Raw genomic sequence first — 20,429 nt, 5'->3', positions numbered from 1 at the left:
TTCTCTATCAATATGCCAACAATTCCTCTTGTACTTAACAGAAAGATTAGCTTCATCAAAATTTTTCTTGCTCTTTTATGATGTTTTATTGTTTAATAAGCCATAAAAATCGGAGCATCTTATGCAACCAGCAGCACTTGATAACGTGCGGTGGTGTTCTGCGCCCAGGGGCCTTAGAACTAGAATGATATTACTGATGAAAATCTTTTTTATCTGCGACATATCATTATTAGATGTGTATTTTCTCTTTGTCACAGTTTAACTTGAACAAATTGTGAGATTCCACTGATTGGCAAAGTGTAAAGAATATTATTTATTTTTTTATTTTAAGTTATTGAACACGTAGTCAAGATTAGATCATGATACTAAAATCTTTTCTGGGTTGTATGCTAGTTGGCCAATCCGGGCATGGATAGGTTCAACAACAATGTCAAAAGATGAACGTTTCCTGCAGCAGTAATTGACACCACTGAGTAAAGGGAGATGGGTTTTTTCCACATTAGTGGCTGTAGAGTGTCATAACATATCATAAAGCCGTCCTCTAACCTTGTCAGAGCTTATCATGACACCAATTACAAACAGACAGCCTGATAGCTGAGGGTGAACCACATACTGATCTGCAAAAGAGTAACACCCATTGTACGCAGCGACGCACACTTTCTGAATACTGCAGACAAGAATATTTGCTGAACAATATGAGAAAGTCAAAAAAATAAATAAATAAGCGCACTCCATGTCACAGTAAAGCGACAGTGACAAGGGCACTATTTTATTTGTTCAGCAGGAGACAATTAACCTAACACTTGGACCTTCTTGTACTGCTAAAATAGACTTTGTCATATAACAGCTCTTTTTTTTTGTGCATCCCTACCCTAACCCTTCTCTCCCTTCCTTCTTTTCTATCCCATCAGGTCTCCACATAATGGAGCGAGAATGAACAGAGAGCGGCTTAAAAAAAAGCATGAACTGGAGGTTTATTGAGGTCATCTGCTTCCTGTTTATATGGGACCATATAACAGTTCAGTCTACCCGCCAGGACCTGTTGGCTGCTGAACAACATGTCACCAAGCAATATGACTGGCTCATCTCTGACCGTGGACCTTTCCACCACTCTCGGAGCTATCTGTCCTTTGTGGAAAGATTCCGCCAAGGATTTACAACCAGATATAAAATTTATAGGTGAGTTCACTTTTAGCCTGTGTGCTGATGCCACTCATGCTTTTTAGGAGAATGTCTGTTTTAATGGTTTATCTATTTTAAGAGCATATAGTTGCAAAAAGCTGAACTGTGTATAGCTTTAACCTATTACACACACTTTTATATTTAGATGCAGTCTGTTTCGGTCCTATGAAATCTTTTGAGCAGAATGACAAACTCGCTGTACCGTTACTGTTATCCTGGATACATTTTATTCCTCCATGCACAGCTGGTGTTTAGTAAGAATAATGAGCAAAAGTGAATAAAAAGGTGATAAATACAGATTAAAAGATAGTGATAAAAAAGTCAGTTGTTTTAATTAATTCATAATGACTTTTCATGGATCAGTCAGAGGATGTTTTATGCATTCAAAATGTACAAAAATATAATTACCTCTTTAGTTCTTCTAAAGCAACCAGTTGTTTGAGTAATTTTTTGTGTTAAGAGATAAACTTTGATATCTGTGCCAATAATGTACCTGTGAGTAATACTTTAACTTGAATCGACAAAACTGGTAGTATGTAATGTATGTGGAATAAAATTATAGACATCTACAAGGCTAATAATCTTGAAATTTTTTATCCACATTAAAAAAGCATCATAATGATAATTATTATTTAGACAACATATTTTTTGGTACTCAAAAAACTGCCAAGAAAAGACAAAATGTCAACATTTCTGTGGCATTGATATTAGCATTAAGTATTTTTCTACAATAGTAGTTTTAGTCTTTTTCCTTAGAAAATTTGTGACACCATTTCTGGTGAATGAGCAAAAGGTGTAACTGCATAATTACAGTCTGCAAGGCGAACACACAAAGACTCCACCATTGGGATGCAGGTTTAAGTTAAATTTTTTTACAGATTTTTAGTTTTGTGCGTTCAGAGTTCAGTCCACATAAAAAAAATAAATAAATAAAAAAAATAAAAAAATGATTTAAAAAAATACCTACTCCGGATTGCATTCACCTCTTTCCATTGTCAAAAAATGCCTGCTAAGTAAATTGGCCACAAAAAGTGTGTTTGCACTTGGTTGTCTGTCCTGTGTGCCTCTGTGTTACCCTGAGGTGGACACATCATCTGTCTAAAGGTGTGGCCTCCTCCTTTCCCATTTGGCCACAGTGTTAAAGTCAATTGCCCTCATTTCTCTGTCTGTCACATCTATGTCACCAGTAGCAAACTGATGCTGCTGATGTCCTAACTACTGTCCCACTTCTTGCCGACTTCTGGCACAAGCAGTACTAATGGATATTTTGGATCTCAGACGCCATTTGATGAACCTGTTGAAAACATTTTATTGTGTCGAAGTGACTAAAACCCACTTAGCAAAAAGTCGCAGTGACATACCCGCAAGGGAGAAAATCACCTGGCATGTAGACGTGAACTTATTGAGCAGACTATAGCTGATTATATTATACAATGACACCATGTATCCACTGCTCAGCACACCTTGCTGAACAGTTCTCAGAAAGATTCCTACATTGCATTTCAATGGGAATTTAAAATATGCGACTTTAACTAAATAATGCTCCATCATTGCCATAGGGGGGCATTTCTCTCTGTGGCATATACAATATGATCTCCAGTTAGGCCAGGCTATGCTGCATGTTTTTGACTGTCAGTAACAAACGTTGCCTCAGTTCCCTAATAACACTTTATCTCATCTTACCATGGAAATGCTGTGTTTGCATTAATTGTGACTTTCTGAACCTTTGAACTAACACTTCAACAAACTTTCTGATATATTTACCAAATGATTATTTGGCTACTCATAATGTGTACGTCCTAAATAATCTATCTTCTAAAAAGTAAGAAGTTATTCAGTCCTTACAAAGTTCCACTTTGTGAATTCCACACCATTCATCCTACTGCAAAAAGCACCATGGAAAACAGGGTTATATCAACAAAAACAATCATAGTCCTAAGACAGGACATGACTTGAAGATCCATATCAATCTGCTTCATTTCCTCACTCTGTTTTATCCACATAAAACACAAGATAAAAAAAAAAAACAGCAAACAGCTTTTGGATTAATTGAAGTGAAACAATTCAGTGCTCAATTTATAGCATTTTACCTTTAAGTTGATATTTACTTTTTTACTAAGCCCACATTTCTGTAATTAAAAACACATTTTTGTTGGTTTGATATGATATTATACAATTAAAAGTCGTGTTTTCGTCAACTGTAAGGAAAAATGCATCACAATTAACAGCAACAAAGGCTTGAAAACATCAGTTCTTGTGAAATGAATCTACATAGTGTGTGTCACTTAGTAAATGAAGTTACTGAAATAAATAAACTTTTCAGTAATATTCAAACTTTTCAAATGTTACTGTATGCCCAGGTCAGGTTATCAATCCATCAGTAGACAACACAGAGACACAGAAAAGACAAAAATGCATGCACACATACTCACCTACACAACATGTACACACACGTACACACACCTAAGAGCAACAGAGAAAGACACATTTGCCTAACCTTGTTGGGCATGAAACAGAGGACGTTCTTGCTGCAAGGCAGCAGTGTTAACAAGTGTGCCACTATGCAGCTCTGAGTCTGAAACAGATTCCGTTACACAGCTTAAATCAATCAGAGGTATAAAACTAAACGACTAAAACCTCTCCTTCTCAGAACAATGTTTCCCTAATCCCACTTTAGACTGGTATCTCAGAACTACATAGAAATGAAACAGTGAGAATATCAATTTCCTTATGCTGCGACAGTTCTTTCTACACCTTGTTTTGAACTTTGTTTTTCTCCATATTTCTTAGTCACTTGCCTGGTCTATGCTGGACTTTGTGTCTTGATGCTGTTGCACAAATCGTAAAAAATGCATTTGCATTATGTTTAACACTATGGAGATAGAATTAGACTGCAAATTTCCAGTTTGGTTTCTGATCCAACTGATATCATAAGGCAAACAATCCACTTCACCCATAAGACTATCATCTAATTTTGCTTTGCTTGCTATTGATCCGTTATCTAGCTGTAGGTGCCAGTCACCCTCATCGACAGAATTTGTCTTACCCATGTCAACACTTGTTCTTATGGTACAAACTGCAGTTCAAGCAAAAGCACCAAGCACTGAAAGGTTTGGCATTTTGAGACACTTCCACATGCATTTGCTGATTGCTCTAATCGATTCTTTACTTACATAATCAGATTAAAGAATCTCTGGTCTAATCTCCCCTATCTGGTCTATAAAGCACTCATCAAATGCACTTTACAGGCAAGATTTGACTTTTTTTTTTTGTTCCTATTGTAGCACTAAATAACTTCTCTCTCTGACTGTGTAACCCCTCACTAGGAAAACTCTTGGCAATCATGACAGTCAATGTTCTCTGGTAAAGCACATAAAAACAGATTTAAGATGAAAATGAGTTTAATTTTCAAGTAAGCAATCCTTGAAGGATTTTTCTTCAAAGCTAGGCCCCCAGTTCAATTGAAAGTTTAACACATCCTGAACCACTGAAGGGCTCAAGATGTGTTGAAGGGTAAGAGTGCATTGAAGGGTAAGAAATCTGTGACATCAAGCTGGTGTGGAGTTTGGTTGGAATGAAATCATACATACCCTCAGTCCTCCCTGGTGCATGATTGTGCCGCCATGCTCTCGTCTAACTACCAATGAGGACTGAATCGCCTTGTAAATTTCCCTAGGGGCTTTCACTGCCTCAGTGATTTAGTGGTGGCAAGTGGTTGAATCAGATTCACATAGAGACAAAGAATCCATTCCTTTTGGGTTTCACTTATCAAGAAAGATTACCCCCGAGGTTCGACGTATGGACAATGCCAACTTGATCAGCGGCAAACAAATCTGCCCCATCTTTAATAACATTGGCAATGTGCCTGTTTAACGAATAAAGGCTGAATTAAAAGGTTCCAGGGTTTTGTGTAGAAGTCTGAAAATGTCACTCTCACTTCTGGGGGGAAAAGGAGACTGCAAAGCACCACTTTTCTTCTCTCTAAAAGAACTTTTTTTTATTATTATTTTTATGGGAGTAATTGTAACTACTCTATTCCATTTGATTTCAATCTCCATGTCACATTCTTTTTTTTTTTTATATCTTTCATGTATCTCCATATAGTGTTCATCAGTCACAATATAGCTACTTTCACCTCAAGCTGCATATCATCATTGTGTCAGACTTGATCTGAATAAGGTGTGTGTTTTTCTCAGAGTTAAAAATTTGGTGGCCTGTATTGCTCACACTAGCATCTCTCGTTCTTTTGCTTGTACTCCATTATGGGGTCGAATGTGTTTCAGATGATGCGTGCTTTCTGTTTGGTTTTTGTTTGCAAAACTCTATCTCAGGTTCTTGTCTGCCTGAGCAAAAATCCAATATAAATGCAAATCTGGTCGCCATTAATGCATTTTAAAGGCCTCAAATCAGCATTTCACTGTAATCAAAAAAGCAAGATGAGGGTTGTTATTTAGAATAAAAAATATTTATGAAAATGCGTAGCACTGATTGATCTCACTTTGAAAAGCAATGCAGATGTGAATGAATGGAGAAAGAGAACACACTGATCATTGAACCAGGGCTCATCAAAACCTCAGAAAGGTTTTGAACACAAGTTTGAAACTAAACCAATATGCTCAGGGAAATAGTTCAGAAGGGTTCCATCATTTGGACTCAGAATTAAAAAGAAAAAAAAAAAATACAAGTATGAAAGGTTAATGTGTGAGCCAAGAAGCAGAAAGAAGCTCATTAAAAAAGAAAGAAATTGAGCTGTTCTGTTTCAGATAATTGCAAAGTCACGGAATGGTGCTAGTTATCATTATACTGTATTATCGGCTCAAAGCTTTTTGAAATTGCTTGCACATTCTATTACCAAATGACACCAAGAAGACTGCTTTAGGAGAAACACATCAACATTATTGGTGCAATTTTAATAGTTCTCAAAAAGCTTTTATCCAGGAGAGCTGGTTTTTGATTTTACACGAAAGCAGAAATGGTCAAACTTAAGTTCTGTTTTCTTTCCCTCTCGCGTACGTTTAAGTTTCTCACTTATGCAAGACATGCTTCTCTGCAGAAAGTGCCATTAATGTTACACTTGTTGATAACACAGCCAAAATATTGTTCTAAAAATAGTTTCTGAAGCTCAGAAGCATCTTCAAGATTTACTTTGGCAGACATAGCAGCAAATGTGCTGATTAGAATTTGGGCACCATATCTCATTTCATCACTTGGTAGCCTTCAGCTCCCATCAGTGATTGAAAACTTCCGGTGCCATTTTAGTACATGTTTAATATTGATTACATATGACACTGCTTGATTGCCTGTTTCTTCCTTATGTGTTTCTATAATGTTTTGTTGTAGTTTTTTTCTTACTCTGTATTCATTTATATAGTTTCATGTCTTAAACTTTTATGTTTAACATGTCTTTTATTTTATGTTTAACATGACACCAAATGGGTCAGGTGTCATGTTAAGGTAGTTTTGGGCTAGATACAAGAAATCAAACCAACACACACACTGTTGGATTTCAGGATCAGTACAAGCATTTAACAATATAAGAGAGAGCTAAGAGATGTTTGACTATAAGGCAAAAACCAAAGTCAAAATATCAGCACAAAAGCCTCATACCAAACTCCTGAAGGTGCTGTTGCAAAGGGTTTTGATAATGGAAGTACCCATAGGTCATTTGTTGAGTTTAGTTTTGTCCCATTGCCAAGGCTGTTTGACAGTTTTGTGCACCTACAAATGGACAGGAAAAAAAAAAAAATAAAAGAAAAGAAAGAAAGAAAAGGACGCTACAATAAAAATAAAAATACAGAATGCTGAATCAACAAGTTGCTCAAGCTAGATCTGAAATCTGCCAGGTCTATTCAGCCTCCACTGCAAGCAGAATATTGGCCAGTTTTTTTTGCAGTGCCTTTCCTGCTGCAAAAACTGGAAGAGACTGATGACATTAACCATTTAATTCCCACTGCCTGAGCAACTGGCTAAAGTCTACAATTGGCCACAACAATAGTGGGCTGTTCAGTTGATTCCTTTGTTTTCTGGAAAGGCCAAAAGTGATCCTGTTGGATCCCCATGAATCCAGTGGATACAATGAACTATGATAAAGTGAACGCTGCTGTATTGAAAAAGCAAGAAATTAACAGAGAAATAATCCCACTCTTATGTAACACCAGCAAAGGAATCCCTTCAAAATTTGTATACTTGGCTCAAAAAGTTGTGTTGCAACTACCCAAGCCACTGGGTACAGTACAACCCCGGTGGCATGGGCAGGCATGGGGGGGTGTCCAGGGCCGTTGCCTGGCCACAAAGTCAGCTGTGTCTGATGTTTCCTCTGTCCCCCACACTATTTTTAGCCATTACAATTATTTAATCAGTTGCCAAAATGTCATCATATGTTTTTGAACTGATTTTTGCAAAGTTTTTTTTTTTTTTTCCCGAAACAAGCCTAGTAAGTTATGCTGTCAAATGCATATAATTTAGCTAAATAATGACTAGTTATTAATCCATGCCAGTATTGTGTTGAAGGTTGTAATTTTGTTATCTCTGAGACTGGTCATATTTCAGTAACGTTGAGGACAGTTTTACTTTTCACTTTTACTTGATTAATAGTGTGAACTATTACTGCTCTTGAATAGATTGATTTCAGAGAAATATTAGCTTTGTAGATTTCTGCAAAGTATGAGCTAATATGCGAATCCTCTGGAGCTGGGTCTGGTACCTTCGCCAAGGAAGAATTGGTGGAAAAGATGGACCTGGATCAGTGTGTGTGGGTTACGTTATTTTAGCAGTAATGTACGGTGGCCCTGAGGTACCAAGCACTACAACATTAACGAAGCACAATTGCAAATTACAAAATCACTAAAACATTAACAAAACGGAATAGGTACATCCCAGTGGGAGACCTAAGAAATCGCTGATTGGACTACAGCTCGTTTTACTTTTGAACCGGAAGTTTTTTCTGGAGACCCCTTTCACAGTGATGTCCGACAATGGCCTCTGTAACTCGAAGAGGTGTATCTTTACTTCTGGTGTGATTTTGCCTCGGGAAACCTGACTGAAGAATTCACGGATACTCATTATCTTAAGGATATACTAAAAGGTAAGGTTAATAACAACAGCATTTAAGTGTTAGCCGTTATTACTCATCGTCAATCCACCATTCTCCAACTGTGTATATAATAAGCAGCCTCCGATCGGAGAATAAACCAGCTAGCAGCAGCTTTAGCCACAGTTGGGAAAATATATACACCGCTGCCTGTCAGTGCTGTAACGTTTAGAGGTTCACTTTCTGTATTAACTTTAATAAAACAGCATTTATGTGTTAGCTGTTATTAGTCATTGTCAATTTACCATCCTTGTATTTAAAGGACCCAGCCTCCGATCGGAGCGTAAACCAGCTAGCAGCAGCTTTAGCCACAGTTAGGAAACATATACACTGCTGCCTGTCAGTGCTGTATTGTTAAGCGTCACTAAAATCACTGACATCTTCCAAAACTGTTGTTTAGAAAAGCATTTTAAATATTGACTTACTAGGAATTAACTTAGCAGTAGTAATTTGTTAGCTGGCTAACATTACGTAGCCTTTCTGTTTTGGAAATAAAACGTATTTAGACTCTAATCTTAATCAGATTTTTATAGTATAGACTGGGGTTGCCACCCGTCACGTAAAATGCATGATAGCATTAACCCTTCCTCACGTCATACGCTAGTTTCACCACTAGCGACATTACCTGTAGTCTCAAGTCCAAAACTTGACAGTTATGCCAAACACTTGCTACTCCATCATGTCCTGAGAAGTCAAACTCTTGCTACGACAGAGACATGAGTAGGAAGACGCTGTCAGATAGATAGATAGATAGATAGATAGATAGATAGATAGATAGATAGATAGATAGTGTTGAGACGCTTTGTCAAGGTGGAGAAAGAGTTACATGTTGTTAGACAAAGGGCCCATTGTAAAGAGTTACATTTTTGATTCTGTTAGGTGCTAAGGCTCATTCCTCAGAAAAAAAAATCAGAAACTTATTAGGCCACAGAGACATGGTGTGATTTCAGGGAGTGTCTTCAGTCCATATAATCAGCTACCCTCCTCTTTCTCCTCAGTTGCTGCACAGACCTTTTTAGAAACTCTTCTCAGATGTAATGGTAAAGCGTCTCCTTTCAGCGCTGAAAGTGAATAAAATAAGTAAAGTCTGAATGCTTTTCTTGGCTGATTTTATGCTCCATGTGTCAACAAAAATTATGATTCATCGATTAGGTTTTTTCCATTCTTAACAATAGATATTAAAGTTTCATTGGAGAAATGTAATGAGCTCTATATACATATGTTGGAGCCTATTAAGAATTAGATTAATTTATTTTTTGCTAAATTATTAATTTTCGCAGATCTCAGGTTATGTGAATGGTAAATCTATTGTACATTTATTTATTTGTTTTGCTTAGACCCTCCTCCTTGTCAGTCAGCCTCCTGCAGTAATTAACAGGCAGAAGCAGCTGCTGGGGTTGATCTGATTGTTTGGTGAAGGAGTGAGGAGTGAAAAGGTTTTTGTACCACAAATTAACATTTATATTTGAAGTCAACTAGGCGATTATTTTTTTGTTTTTATAAGTAAAAGAAACCCCTTTGAAACAGGAGAAGTCTCCGCGAGTGCTTTTTATTTTTTCTTTGAGTGAGTCAAAAACCTCCTCCTAAAAGACCACTCTTGCATTTTTGTTTTTTGGACTTTATTATGATGCAAGAGTGGCTACAACAATATATATTGGCTCATTAACTTCACATTTGTCCAATGAATATTTATCAAAGGTTACGATTAGAAGGTTAAGTTTCTTTTACTTTGTTTTCCTGCGGTTGCAGAATCGGCAGTAGAAAATTGAAAACATAGGAATAACACCTTTACATCCCTGTTAACAGGTTACACTTGATTCTGCTGTGGTGCCTGTGGAAACGAAGTGCATGAAGTTTATGCTGAGCTGGGAAAGCCCTGTGGATCACATGGTGGGACTCCTGCTTCAAACTGCTCACTACAGTATACCACTGCCTCTGTCATGCACCAGTTCACTGCAGACTGGCACCCGCCAAGGACCCTACATGGATGTCTTCTTAGGTTGTAAACCCCGAGTACATAATGTTGAAATAAAATTGATATGCCTATTTAACGGCCACCAACCTTATGTCTTTGTTCCACAATGGCAGCTTTAATTTTAGCACTTCATGCCAGATGTGTAAAATTTACAAAAAGAAGCAATTTAAATGTAAAAGTTGCACATATGTAGATTACTCAAGAGAAGCTATTTACAAAAGTTTTTACAGAACTCTACACAGCATCAATTCATTTATTAATAGATACATATAGATATTAATTACAGAATAGACACACAAAGATTTCATTTCTAACACAGCTGCTTGCAGTAGTGAGTGTTCATCCAAGAAGTGTGACTTGCAGGAGCAGGGAGGCTCTGTACTGGTTTGTCTCCTTTTAAATCAAGAGGCCCATGATAGTTTGACGTTAGGCAGCAGATGTCCCACAGCTGATTGACTGAACCTGCCATGGACAGAGGAACAAGACCATCTCAGATATGGTAGGTTGTTAGGTAGGCTACTGTTGAGAAAGATGGGCAACAAAACAAAAGGAGAAATTAGGAATCACATCAGAATATGTAAATTACTTGGCTGATAGAGCTTAAGTCAATATTTAAAATGCTTTTCTGAACAACAGTGTTGGAAGATGTCAGTGATTTTAGTGAAACTTAACAATACAGCACTGACAGGCAGCGGTGTATATGTTTCCTAACTGTGGCTAAAGCTGCTGCTAGCTGGTTTACTCTCTGATCGGAGGCTGTTCATTATATACACAGTTAGAAAATGGTGGATTGACAATGAGTAATAACGGCTAACACTGAAATGCTGTTGTTATTAACCTTACCTTTTAGTACATCCTTAAGATAATGAGTATCCATGAATTCTTCAGTCAGGTTTCCCGAGGCAAAATCACACCAGAAGTAAAGATACACCTCTTCGAGTTACAGCGGCCATTGTCTGGCATCACTGTGAAAAGGGTCTCCAGAAAAACTTCTGGTTCAAAAGCAAAACGAGCTGTAGTCCAATCAGCGATTTCTTAGGTCTCCCACTGTGATGTACCTATTCCGTTTTGTTAATGTTGTAGTACTTTTGTTAATGTTGTAGTGATTTTGTTAATGTAGTGATTTTGTTAATGTTGTAGTGCTTTGGACCTCAGGGCCACTGTAGTAATGTCATTTTCAAACAAACAAAAAAGCAAGATTAGTAAGAAGCTATGACTATGAAGACACAAGTCAATTTTCTTAGTCAGCTAAAAGTTGTTTTTCTTAAGACTCGGAAAGGAATGATAGTTGGTCAAAGTTCTGGTCAAATTGTACAATAAAAAAATAAGGTATTTGGCAGAAAATTCTTGTTTTCTGCTGAAGGATTCTATGATGCAAGAGTTTGCCATCAATTTCGTAAAATAAATGCTTAAATTTTAGTCTTAATCATATAACATGTTAGAGGTAACTGATTTTAAGAGTATTTCTGGCTCCTTTCACAATATCTGCTTTTGTTTTATTTGAAAATCCTTGCATACATTTACCTCTTGTGTTATGCCCAGATGTGTCTTTCATTGCAGTCTTACGGCTTATGATCCGGAACATAACAAAATATGTGAACACAAAACTAATCAAGACCAAGATGTAAAATTTCTCATAGTCTGTAGACTCGGGTCTAGCTTTAGCTGGGATGAGCCATTTGTAATGGATAGAGAGCGGGGAGGATGATTTGATATAGTTGGCAGAATTGCTAAGGAACGACCGGGGGAATGTTTAATTCAGGAGGCTTCAGCCAAAAGGAAGGAAAGGAGCAATGCAGTCGGGATTTCAGGAAGGATGAAACAGACTGAAGAAGGAGGACATAGACACTGAGGGGTCCGGTATGCCATCAGGCAGCGAGGCAGGACTGTGCTTAAAGTCTATAATGAAGAAAATATATCTAAGTTTTAGTGACAAGAGGCTAGAGGGTCCAATGAGTTTAGAATAAAAACAAAGATTGCTGATGCTGACAGGTAAGCCAGTGGTGAGGTCAAACTCAAGGTAATGCAGAACACAGAATGCTATGGTGGTTTAAATGACTCACAAATACACAAACAGGAATAACCTCACTGCATGGCTCTCTCACAAAAAGGCTATGTGTTTATATTTCCATAGCTGTTGCTAAATCTTAGAGTTTTCATTTGTTATTTCTTGGCAATTGCTTGGTGGCTACTGGAAGAAAATGTAATCCCATTGAGGAACTTTTATTCTCCATGTTGTTGTTTTCCTCTGCTCATTTGGTGAATTTACTTTGAATTTAAATGGATAAGCCGGAATAAAAATATACATATGCATACCTTGCACCAAACTTTAAAAAATGTAACTCCCCTTGTTAGACGTTTATAAAAATATTTTAAATCTCAATGTCTCACAGCGGGAACAACTTCCAAACTGGTATTTAGACACTCATTTCAACTTAAAGTTTCCTGCCTTTGAAATGGCAACTATTGTTTGTAAAATTGGCAACTCCTGAAAAGAACTTTGAATTTGAACTACATTTCTTTTGATTTCCATTTAGTTAATTCAATTTACATCTTTCAAACACTAAAGGGTAACACAGCTGAACAGGACAGACCTGTGTCTAGATCTGTATTTCCCAGCTGTGCAGGTTACGGAGCGTCAACAAGAGGTCATCCAGGGTAACATTTCATGCCACTTTCCTCTACCATTTCCAATGTGGCGATAAAAAGCCCTTGTTGTGGGATAACTTAATTACTGGCAAGGAAGAGATGGTAATTAGTAGAGAAGCAGGAGGCTAGAAGAAACTGTCAGGGTTAAGTAGTGACTAATTCACTGTGTGGGACGCATGAGCCACTCTCCCTTGAGACTGACTGCAACGTCATCACAAAAGCAACAAGCTCCTTGGAGGAGATAGTAGAGCAGCCATGTCTTTCATGATCACTTCAGTGATGTGGTGATCCAATCTGCTTATATCCCATCAAAATAATTAGTTTTTTTTTTTAAAAACAAACAAAAAAAAAAACGATGGTGAATATGATGACAGATACTCAAGTGCACTTATTACCAATTAAGACTTTTTGTCATATTCAATAAAACCATTAGCTGACATTTTTCTGTTGATTACAGTGTAGGCTAAAGATTAGCACTCATTCACAGTATGCTTCTTTCATAGATGGTGTGCTCAAATTTAGTATTTCCAAAGAAGAATATTTTGTTTCAGGTTAAAGCTTAGCAGGCCCTGAGCCCTTCAGACTCTGCAAAGCAGAATAAAAGCAGTTTATATGGGGCATTTAACAGTGGAGGATAATGTAGTTAAGTGTGGCATTACCAAACACTTAAGCCCCTTAGCCATTGTCAAAACTCACACAAGTTAATTTTTGGTTAGGTTTTCTCTCTAGTAGTGTGTGTTCGTCACTATTGTGGGAGTGAATAAGAAGAAGATGGGGGAGGCTTTAGTGCACAGGAACTGTGGTTGAAGCTCCAATGATGTTTGCCGCAGAACGCTGCAATGGAGAACCTCAAGGTTGTGGTTTAGATGAATTCAAATCAACCGAGATATTTCATTTCGTCTTAAAAACAAAGAGCAACAAATGTAAAATATTAATACTGAAGCCTAAAATAATGTTGTGGGCAATGAGATTGTTATTAAAGGGGCCTCAAAACCACCTGTATGATTAATTTTGTCTTATAGAAATTAACTGCTGGCCCACACATAATGACAACAATTAAGATTTGCTGATTAGTTTGCAAGACATTCAAATCCATCTATGTTGCGTCACTTTATAGTGTCTTAAACATCAATAGATGCACACCACTAATAAATAATGATACATGAATATTATTAAAAAGAAAATTTTAAAGAAAGCATACAAAATTTTCACACCAAACTAATGTTATGTAGTTTTGGTGTCTCCCACCAGCCAGTGCAAAGTGCAAAACAAAAAAGGGAAAAGGGAGACGTGGTGCTTTCAGGGCTGTGAAATCGCAGTTACTCCACTCAAAGATGCATGTGCTCCTGATGCTGCTCATAATTGCGCTCCTCCACACTGAGCAGCTCTGTGAATTGCAGACGCCGTATCCACCAGTCCACGACAGTGGTCGAGATGCTGTTCACTCATTTAATGATGCAATTCACAGGCCAATCCACAAATTCAGTCTGATGTCAATCAAATGGCTTTTGTGCAATACATGACTTGTTGTGGCTTGGTTACAAAAATGGAGGTGAACCATTCAGGATCTGCAAATGGAGACGAATCTGGCCAGGGTGGACTGGGGAAGAACTGGCTAAAGCAGACCAATGGAGAAGAGAGCCTAGCAAGGACAAAGTGGTACTTATATAAGACAAACTTTAAGAAGCAAATTAAGATAACATAGTTGTTTTAAGATTTTCTGTCAACTTCAGTGTGTTAATTATTTTTGCAAGCTTAAAGGGTTATATTTTAGAAACAGACCACCAATTATGTTATCTCCGTAAGGCAAAACCTATGCAAAACTAAACGTTATCCAATGTTTATTTAAAATGGAATATTTGGAAAATGTGTGGCCAAAATCAACAATATTTATATACAAAAGAAAAGTTTTAACAAGCTCTACAAGTTTTATTTTTTTCCTAAAATGTTCTATTGCAATGATTGTGTTAGGAAGAGGACATCGAGTTAGCCAGTATGATATCCTCAGTGAGGTTGTTTTGATCTCAGCGGGCTTACACAACAGAGATTCTGATAAGTAGGTTTAACAAGTAATGACATGTTTCTTATTTTCAGACTTGAAGCAGCGAAGCAGCAGTGGTATTATAGATTACTACTGACTTGTGCATGCCTGAGCCATGTTATCTACCAGGCCGGGTGTGATTTGATTTCACAGGAGAATTGTCTGCAACGGAGTGTACTGACAAGTGAGGTTAGCATGTCTGAAAGGAGACGCAGAGAAGAAACTTACAGATAGTAATGATTCTGTTTGCTGCATGGAGCATTTGGAGATCTTTAATTTTATTTCTTTTTTTCTGTTTAAACAAAATGGATTTCTTGACAAAAACAAATGTGAGTTATTTCATTAAACACATGGCTAATCAAGAAATTATAGACATTTGATAGAAAAAAGAAAGTTGTACACTCTTTTCTGTATTAGGTAGTTATGTTGTGTTTATTTATACACCTGAAAGGGAACCCACACACAACTACCATGAAGTTATATTATTTATTTTCAAAATAAAGGTACATTTATTTATTTAACTTTTATATTGTGATGGTATAAAGAAAGTGCACTTCCTTTAAATGTTATACTTTTTTTTTTTTTTACCAATTTAGTTTGAATCTAGGATTTTTTGGGATTTTGAATATTTGCCTAATAAACACCATGGCATCTGTGGTGTGTGGTTTTGTGTACTTTGATTAGAAATGGTTTTAGCACATCGTAAAGACCAAACCATTTACACTGTTAAACCCTACAATGGATAGTTTGCTTCCTCCCTTCTCTTATAGTACATTTAATGACAACAGTACAAATATCTGTGTACATTAAATGCTCAAATATGAATCAATGTCTGCCTGCTGCAGGGTTTCCTTGATCTAATTCGATCAAGATGATACTTGAATATAATAGCAATAAGTATAATAGTGGGATGGTAGTTCCTCTTTCTGGAATGAAATAAAGAGATTATGATTAATGCTGGTAGCCTATAAGTTAAATATGGTGTTATGTCTTTATGGATTATGTAATTACACACAAAAGCAGGAAGAGCAGAGCAAGACAAACTCTGCACTAATATCTGCTGCTCAAATATCTGCTGAATTGTCAGAATCTCATCATAAACTGGCAATTCTGTGTCTACAATATACATATAGAATTTTATCAAGTAATGTCTTGTTTGAACTATGATTTGTTTGTTTAATAAGCAAACTAATACATTCAAAAAAACTTGGATGTCAGAACTAGAAATAACTTTTGATACCAGCAAGCCTGATGGTGAGATAAGTTAAAATACTAAATTATTTTATGGAGAAATCCAAAAAAGGTTTTTTATTTTTTAAATATTATTCATTAAGTTTACAAACTGATTATTTTTATGTGAGACACCATGATGAACTGCATTCACAATTATGCCAACAATGCATATCTATTTGGATACATTTTTTTCTTGCTTTTCTTACTCATCTTCCTTAAATGTGAACAACTATTTGTCGTCTAAGGTGCAAAAATCCTCCTAAAGCCTCTTTAGAGCCTCAGTGTGTCGTTTGTGTTGCAGTTCACCTGACAAGCTGACAGTACAAATGTCTTGTGTTTTATCTGTGTCAACACAACACCCAGATTATGTTATTTTGACATTTTTGTACGGAACATAAAATAAGACAAGTGTCATTGGCAGAAAAAGGGAGAAGAGGGATAAACGATTTTGGAAAAAAAAATAGTTTTAATTATTACACTATAAGAAGAAGGTGAAAACTTTACGTACGTGCATCAAGCATCACTTGATGCAGCAAAGAAGAAATTAGCCAATATTACCTATCAGATGTAAATACGTCTTATTCTGTTATTTATTGTACTGACTCCATGAGAGCTGCCTTCCAGTCCTCAGACTCATACTTGGCCTAGTTCATCAACAGTACAGTTTCTCACATTACACAGCTAATTAGATTCAAACAAATGCTTGTGTCAACCACCCATTCACTCGCTTCCGGCTCCGTATCCCATCAAATTCCTAAGATTAAAGTGAATTAGGAGATTGTTTTTTGATTAGATGAATTTTCATTTAACTATTTCATCACAGTTACAAAGAACTCTAACAATTAAGCCAGCAATCAGATGCAATCAAGTTCCATTTTCTGATATGCTCCCATTAACGGTAAAAGTATCGTAGATGCTTCCATCTGAATACAGAGGAGGCATATTGTGTCATGCATATTTTCACTGGTTCAGTGTAAATTCCTTACATATGGAAATCCAAACAACAACTGGGTTGTAGGTCTGAGCTACTGTAGTGAAGCATATTTGAATGCATTAACTGCATGCATTATGCATTAGTCCTTTACTCTAATCTCAAAGTAAGTTCTATGAACACTTGGTAGTTTATTTGAAAAACTCTTGATTTTTAGCAATGTTCATTTATTAATATCATTAAATAAGCATAGGTTATCTAAAATGTTTGAGATTGTAAACAACAGTTAACAGTTAATCTTAAGAAATGGTCAGTTTCTAGTGTTTGCCTTCAAAAACTCAACATCAAAATACAATTCCAACCAATAAAGACCTTTGTTTTAGAGCAAATATAAACTACATTTCATTAGTACTACATGGTCCACAATTTTATTGCAATTGTGCCTCACTTTACGCACTTACCTAGCATGACTGTCTAGCAGATAGACAGTCATGCTACACTGTATCTGTTTCACCTAACAGCAAGAAAAGAGTTTTACATGAGACCAAAATATGTTACACCAGCACAAGCTGACTAGGTCATAATAATCTAAAATGCACTTTTTTTTTTTATCATTTCACACAACATGTAAAGGCTTCAATAAACTCACATATTGCTTCTGCTGACAATATTTTCTTCTGAAGTCAAAGTACTGCACTAACGCTTGCATATTTTCTCCCTGGTTTGATCTTATTTGTTGTTAATATAGCTGACAACAGATTTATCTTGCTTCAAAAACCTATCTTGCTTGGAATTTTGTAGAATGTTTTGATTAGTGATTCAGCTTTAAAGCCCGTGTATGACCCCGATCAAACCCATTCCCATTACACAAAACAAACATGGAGCTACGGCAGCCAAAACAGTCTCTCATCCCACATAATATTTCAAAAGTATTTTAACAAATTATATCACTGTTAAAATTTGGCGAAGTGCTTTCCTGTTAAGCTATCTAGTTTTCAGCATGTTTACCTTGCACTAATTGTTCATTTCACATTGTTTTTTATCCTTGTAGACATGTAGAATTCCAAAATACTTCATTACTTTATTCTCCAGGATAAGAAACCAACAGCTCATATCAGATCAATAAAAAGAAATTAATAAAAGAAGCAAAAGGAACATTGCTGTTAATATCACACCTCCTCTTGCATAGGTCTTCACTGGGCACTGGAGCATAAGATTAAGATTCATTTAATAATATTTTCAATGATATTGTGGGATTGAATTTCTTTGCAGGATTTCAATTGTATTTCTGTCCATTTGATTTATCACCAGGCTTTAACCCCTTATTACCAAGAAAGTCCTGTATCCCTCATCTCCTCTCAATATTCCTTTTGTTTTTCCCCTAACTTTCTATCAGGCTCCAACATAATACTGATGCCCTATTGGAACACAATTCTTCCCTGAAGAAATAAATCCTATTATTCCACTCCAGGGAATACAAACCTGCATAGATGAACTATGTTGCATTATCCACTAGGGGTATGTGGTGTTCTTAGTCTCTGCTTATTGTACTTGGATGAGAGAGACACAGTATAACTTGTTCACATCTGGATCTGCGACCGTTTGACTTGTGGTCAATATATGTTGCAGTTGTGCATCTATGCATTGGCTTAAAGGTTCAAGAGATAAAACTTGTGCCAACATTACTCATTTATGGAGCAGGTAATGTAGGCCACTAGGGCAAGTCTTCTTTCAGAACTAAGAACTTTTAAGAAAGGTCGCTGGGTTGTCTGATGAACAAGAGCAAATAGAGATTTCATTTCATGACTTCAGTATATGTGGAAGGCAGGCTCCACATTGCAGTACATGTGGATATGCATAAATCCTGCTGTGCTGAAAATTGGCATAGAAATCATAACATTCATTCTACGTCTCTGGAAGATAGGGAATGTGAGGACATGAGATCATGCAGTGCTGTTATTTCAAATGGGCACATCTACAGAATTTTATAGAGATACAACTAGCCAACATCATTCGGAAACACAAAATCACTATGCAAAGCCATTCATGTGGGAATTAAGATTAGATAAAATTCTCACCTTGTACTTAAGACTTGGCTAGCTTGAATCAAAGATGCTTTATACACATTGTAAAGGTGTCAGAAAAACATGGAGAAACAGTTTGTTAGAAAAATACAGAAATTATAGCTATTGTTAATTACTAATGCTCGTAATGTGTGTGTGTGCGTACACCCGTGTATGTGTGTAAATTATTTAATTAAATATAAATAGACAAATTAGTTCATGTTTTCAATGTATTCGTGTTTGAAAGTTATTGTTAACCTTTTTATATTCCTTGAGTTACAGTTGAGCTAAGCAACATTTAGCAGGCAAGCTGTGTTGTTCCTACAAGCTAAAGTCAATAAATCTGTAACTTCTGGAACAGATGTTTCATTGTTTGTTTTATTTAACCCAAAACAGCTGGAAAAGGATAAGAAGCTCACAATTAAGCTGTTCACATTCCATCCTCTCTGTTGTTTTTTTTTTTTAAACACCTATATTTCACAAAATAATCAAAATGTTTTGTTGTCACATTCCGAGTGCAAATAGAATGTGACAAAAAAAAAAAAGCTTTGAATATAATAGAGAAAATATTTGTCAGATTACATCATTTGACTGTCTCTTTCTGCCTGGCTAGTTGAGGAACAGTGTTAATCCAAATGTTGATTGGTAGGAACATATGCTTCTCTGTCAGGTTATTTGTGGTAATTTTCAGATTTGCGACAGCTAAGTTATGTCGAGGATTTGATTTTCTTAGGTTAGCTTCACTAAATTAAAGCAGAGCCGGTAAAGATTATTCAGCTGTTGTGTAGCTGCAGCTGCTTAGTGCAGCCTCTTTTATCTAAGAAACCCCTAATCGCAACTAAATAATTTGGTGTTTTGAACACATACAGTCTGTCTCCTGGTGATACCCGTCTTGTTGTTCAGCAACAGGTAAAAATTTAATCTCATAAATAAAAATCAAAAATGACTAGGCCTGCCTCAGAATGTACTTCCTGAAAATGTGAACTCTTTTTCCACCTCCATGTTAAGGATGGCTAACTCATTTACTGCGGTTTTATTATTTATAATATTTTCAACTGAAATAGAAGTGACTGATTGATTTTAACGCATAATGCGTTAAAACTGTGGTTAAATTTCCATCCAGAATATACTAAAAACTTAATTTTAAATAAGCAGGTGCAACTATAATGCATTTGCAGGGAGAGGATGAATCAACTCGAATGTCTTGGGTGCCCTGCTGTAGCAAACATTGTTGCTGTCTGCTTAGAGCACAGGTTTAGTATTAA

The 20,429-nt window shown here is 36.4% G+C and overlaps 1 protein-coding gene across 1 annotated transcript in view; it reads left to right on the top strand.

Moving 5' to 3' along the window:
* Window positions 1–902: 902 nt before the first annotated feature.
* Window positions 903–20,429, top strand: part of brinp1 (bone morphogenetic protein/retinoic acid inducible neural-specific 1) — a 92,676-nt gene continuing 73,149 nt past the window's right edge. Inside the window, exon 1 of the mRNA XM_007569680.2 lies at window positions 903–1,179. Within this exon, the coding sequence (XP_007569742.1) occupies window positions 962–1,179 (218 nt within the window). The 5' untranslated portion in view covers window positions 903–961. The remainder of the gene's footprint in view (window positions 1,180–20,429) is intronic.

The sequence above is a fragment of the Poecilia formosa genome, unplaced genomic scaffold, assembly GCF_000485575.1.
Source record: "Poecilia formosa unplaced genomic scaffold, Poecilia_formosa-5.1.2 Scaffold6, whole genome shotgun sequence".
NCBI lineage: Eukaryota > Metazoa > Chordata > Actinopteri > Cyprinodontiformes > Poeciliidae > Poecilia > Poecilia formosa.
Note: the sequence above shows the minus strand (reverse complement) of the source record. Positions and strands in the feature narration are given on the sequence as shown.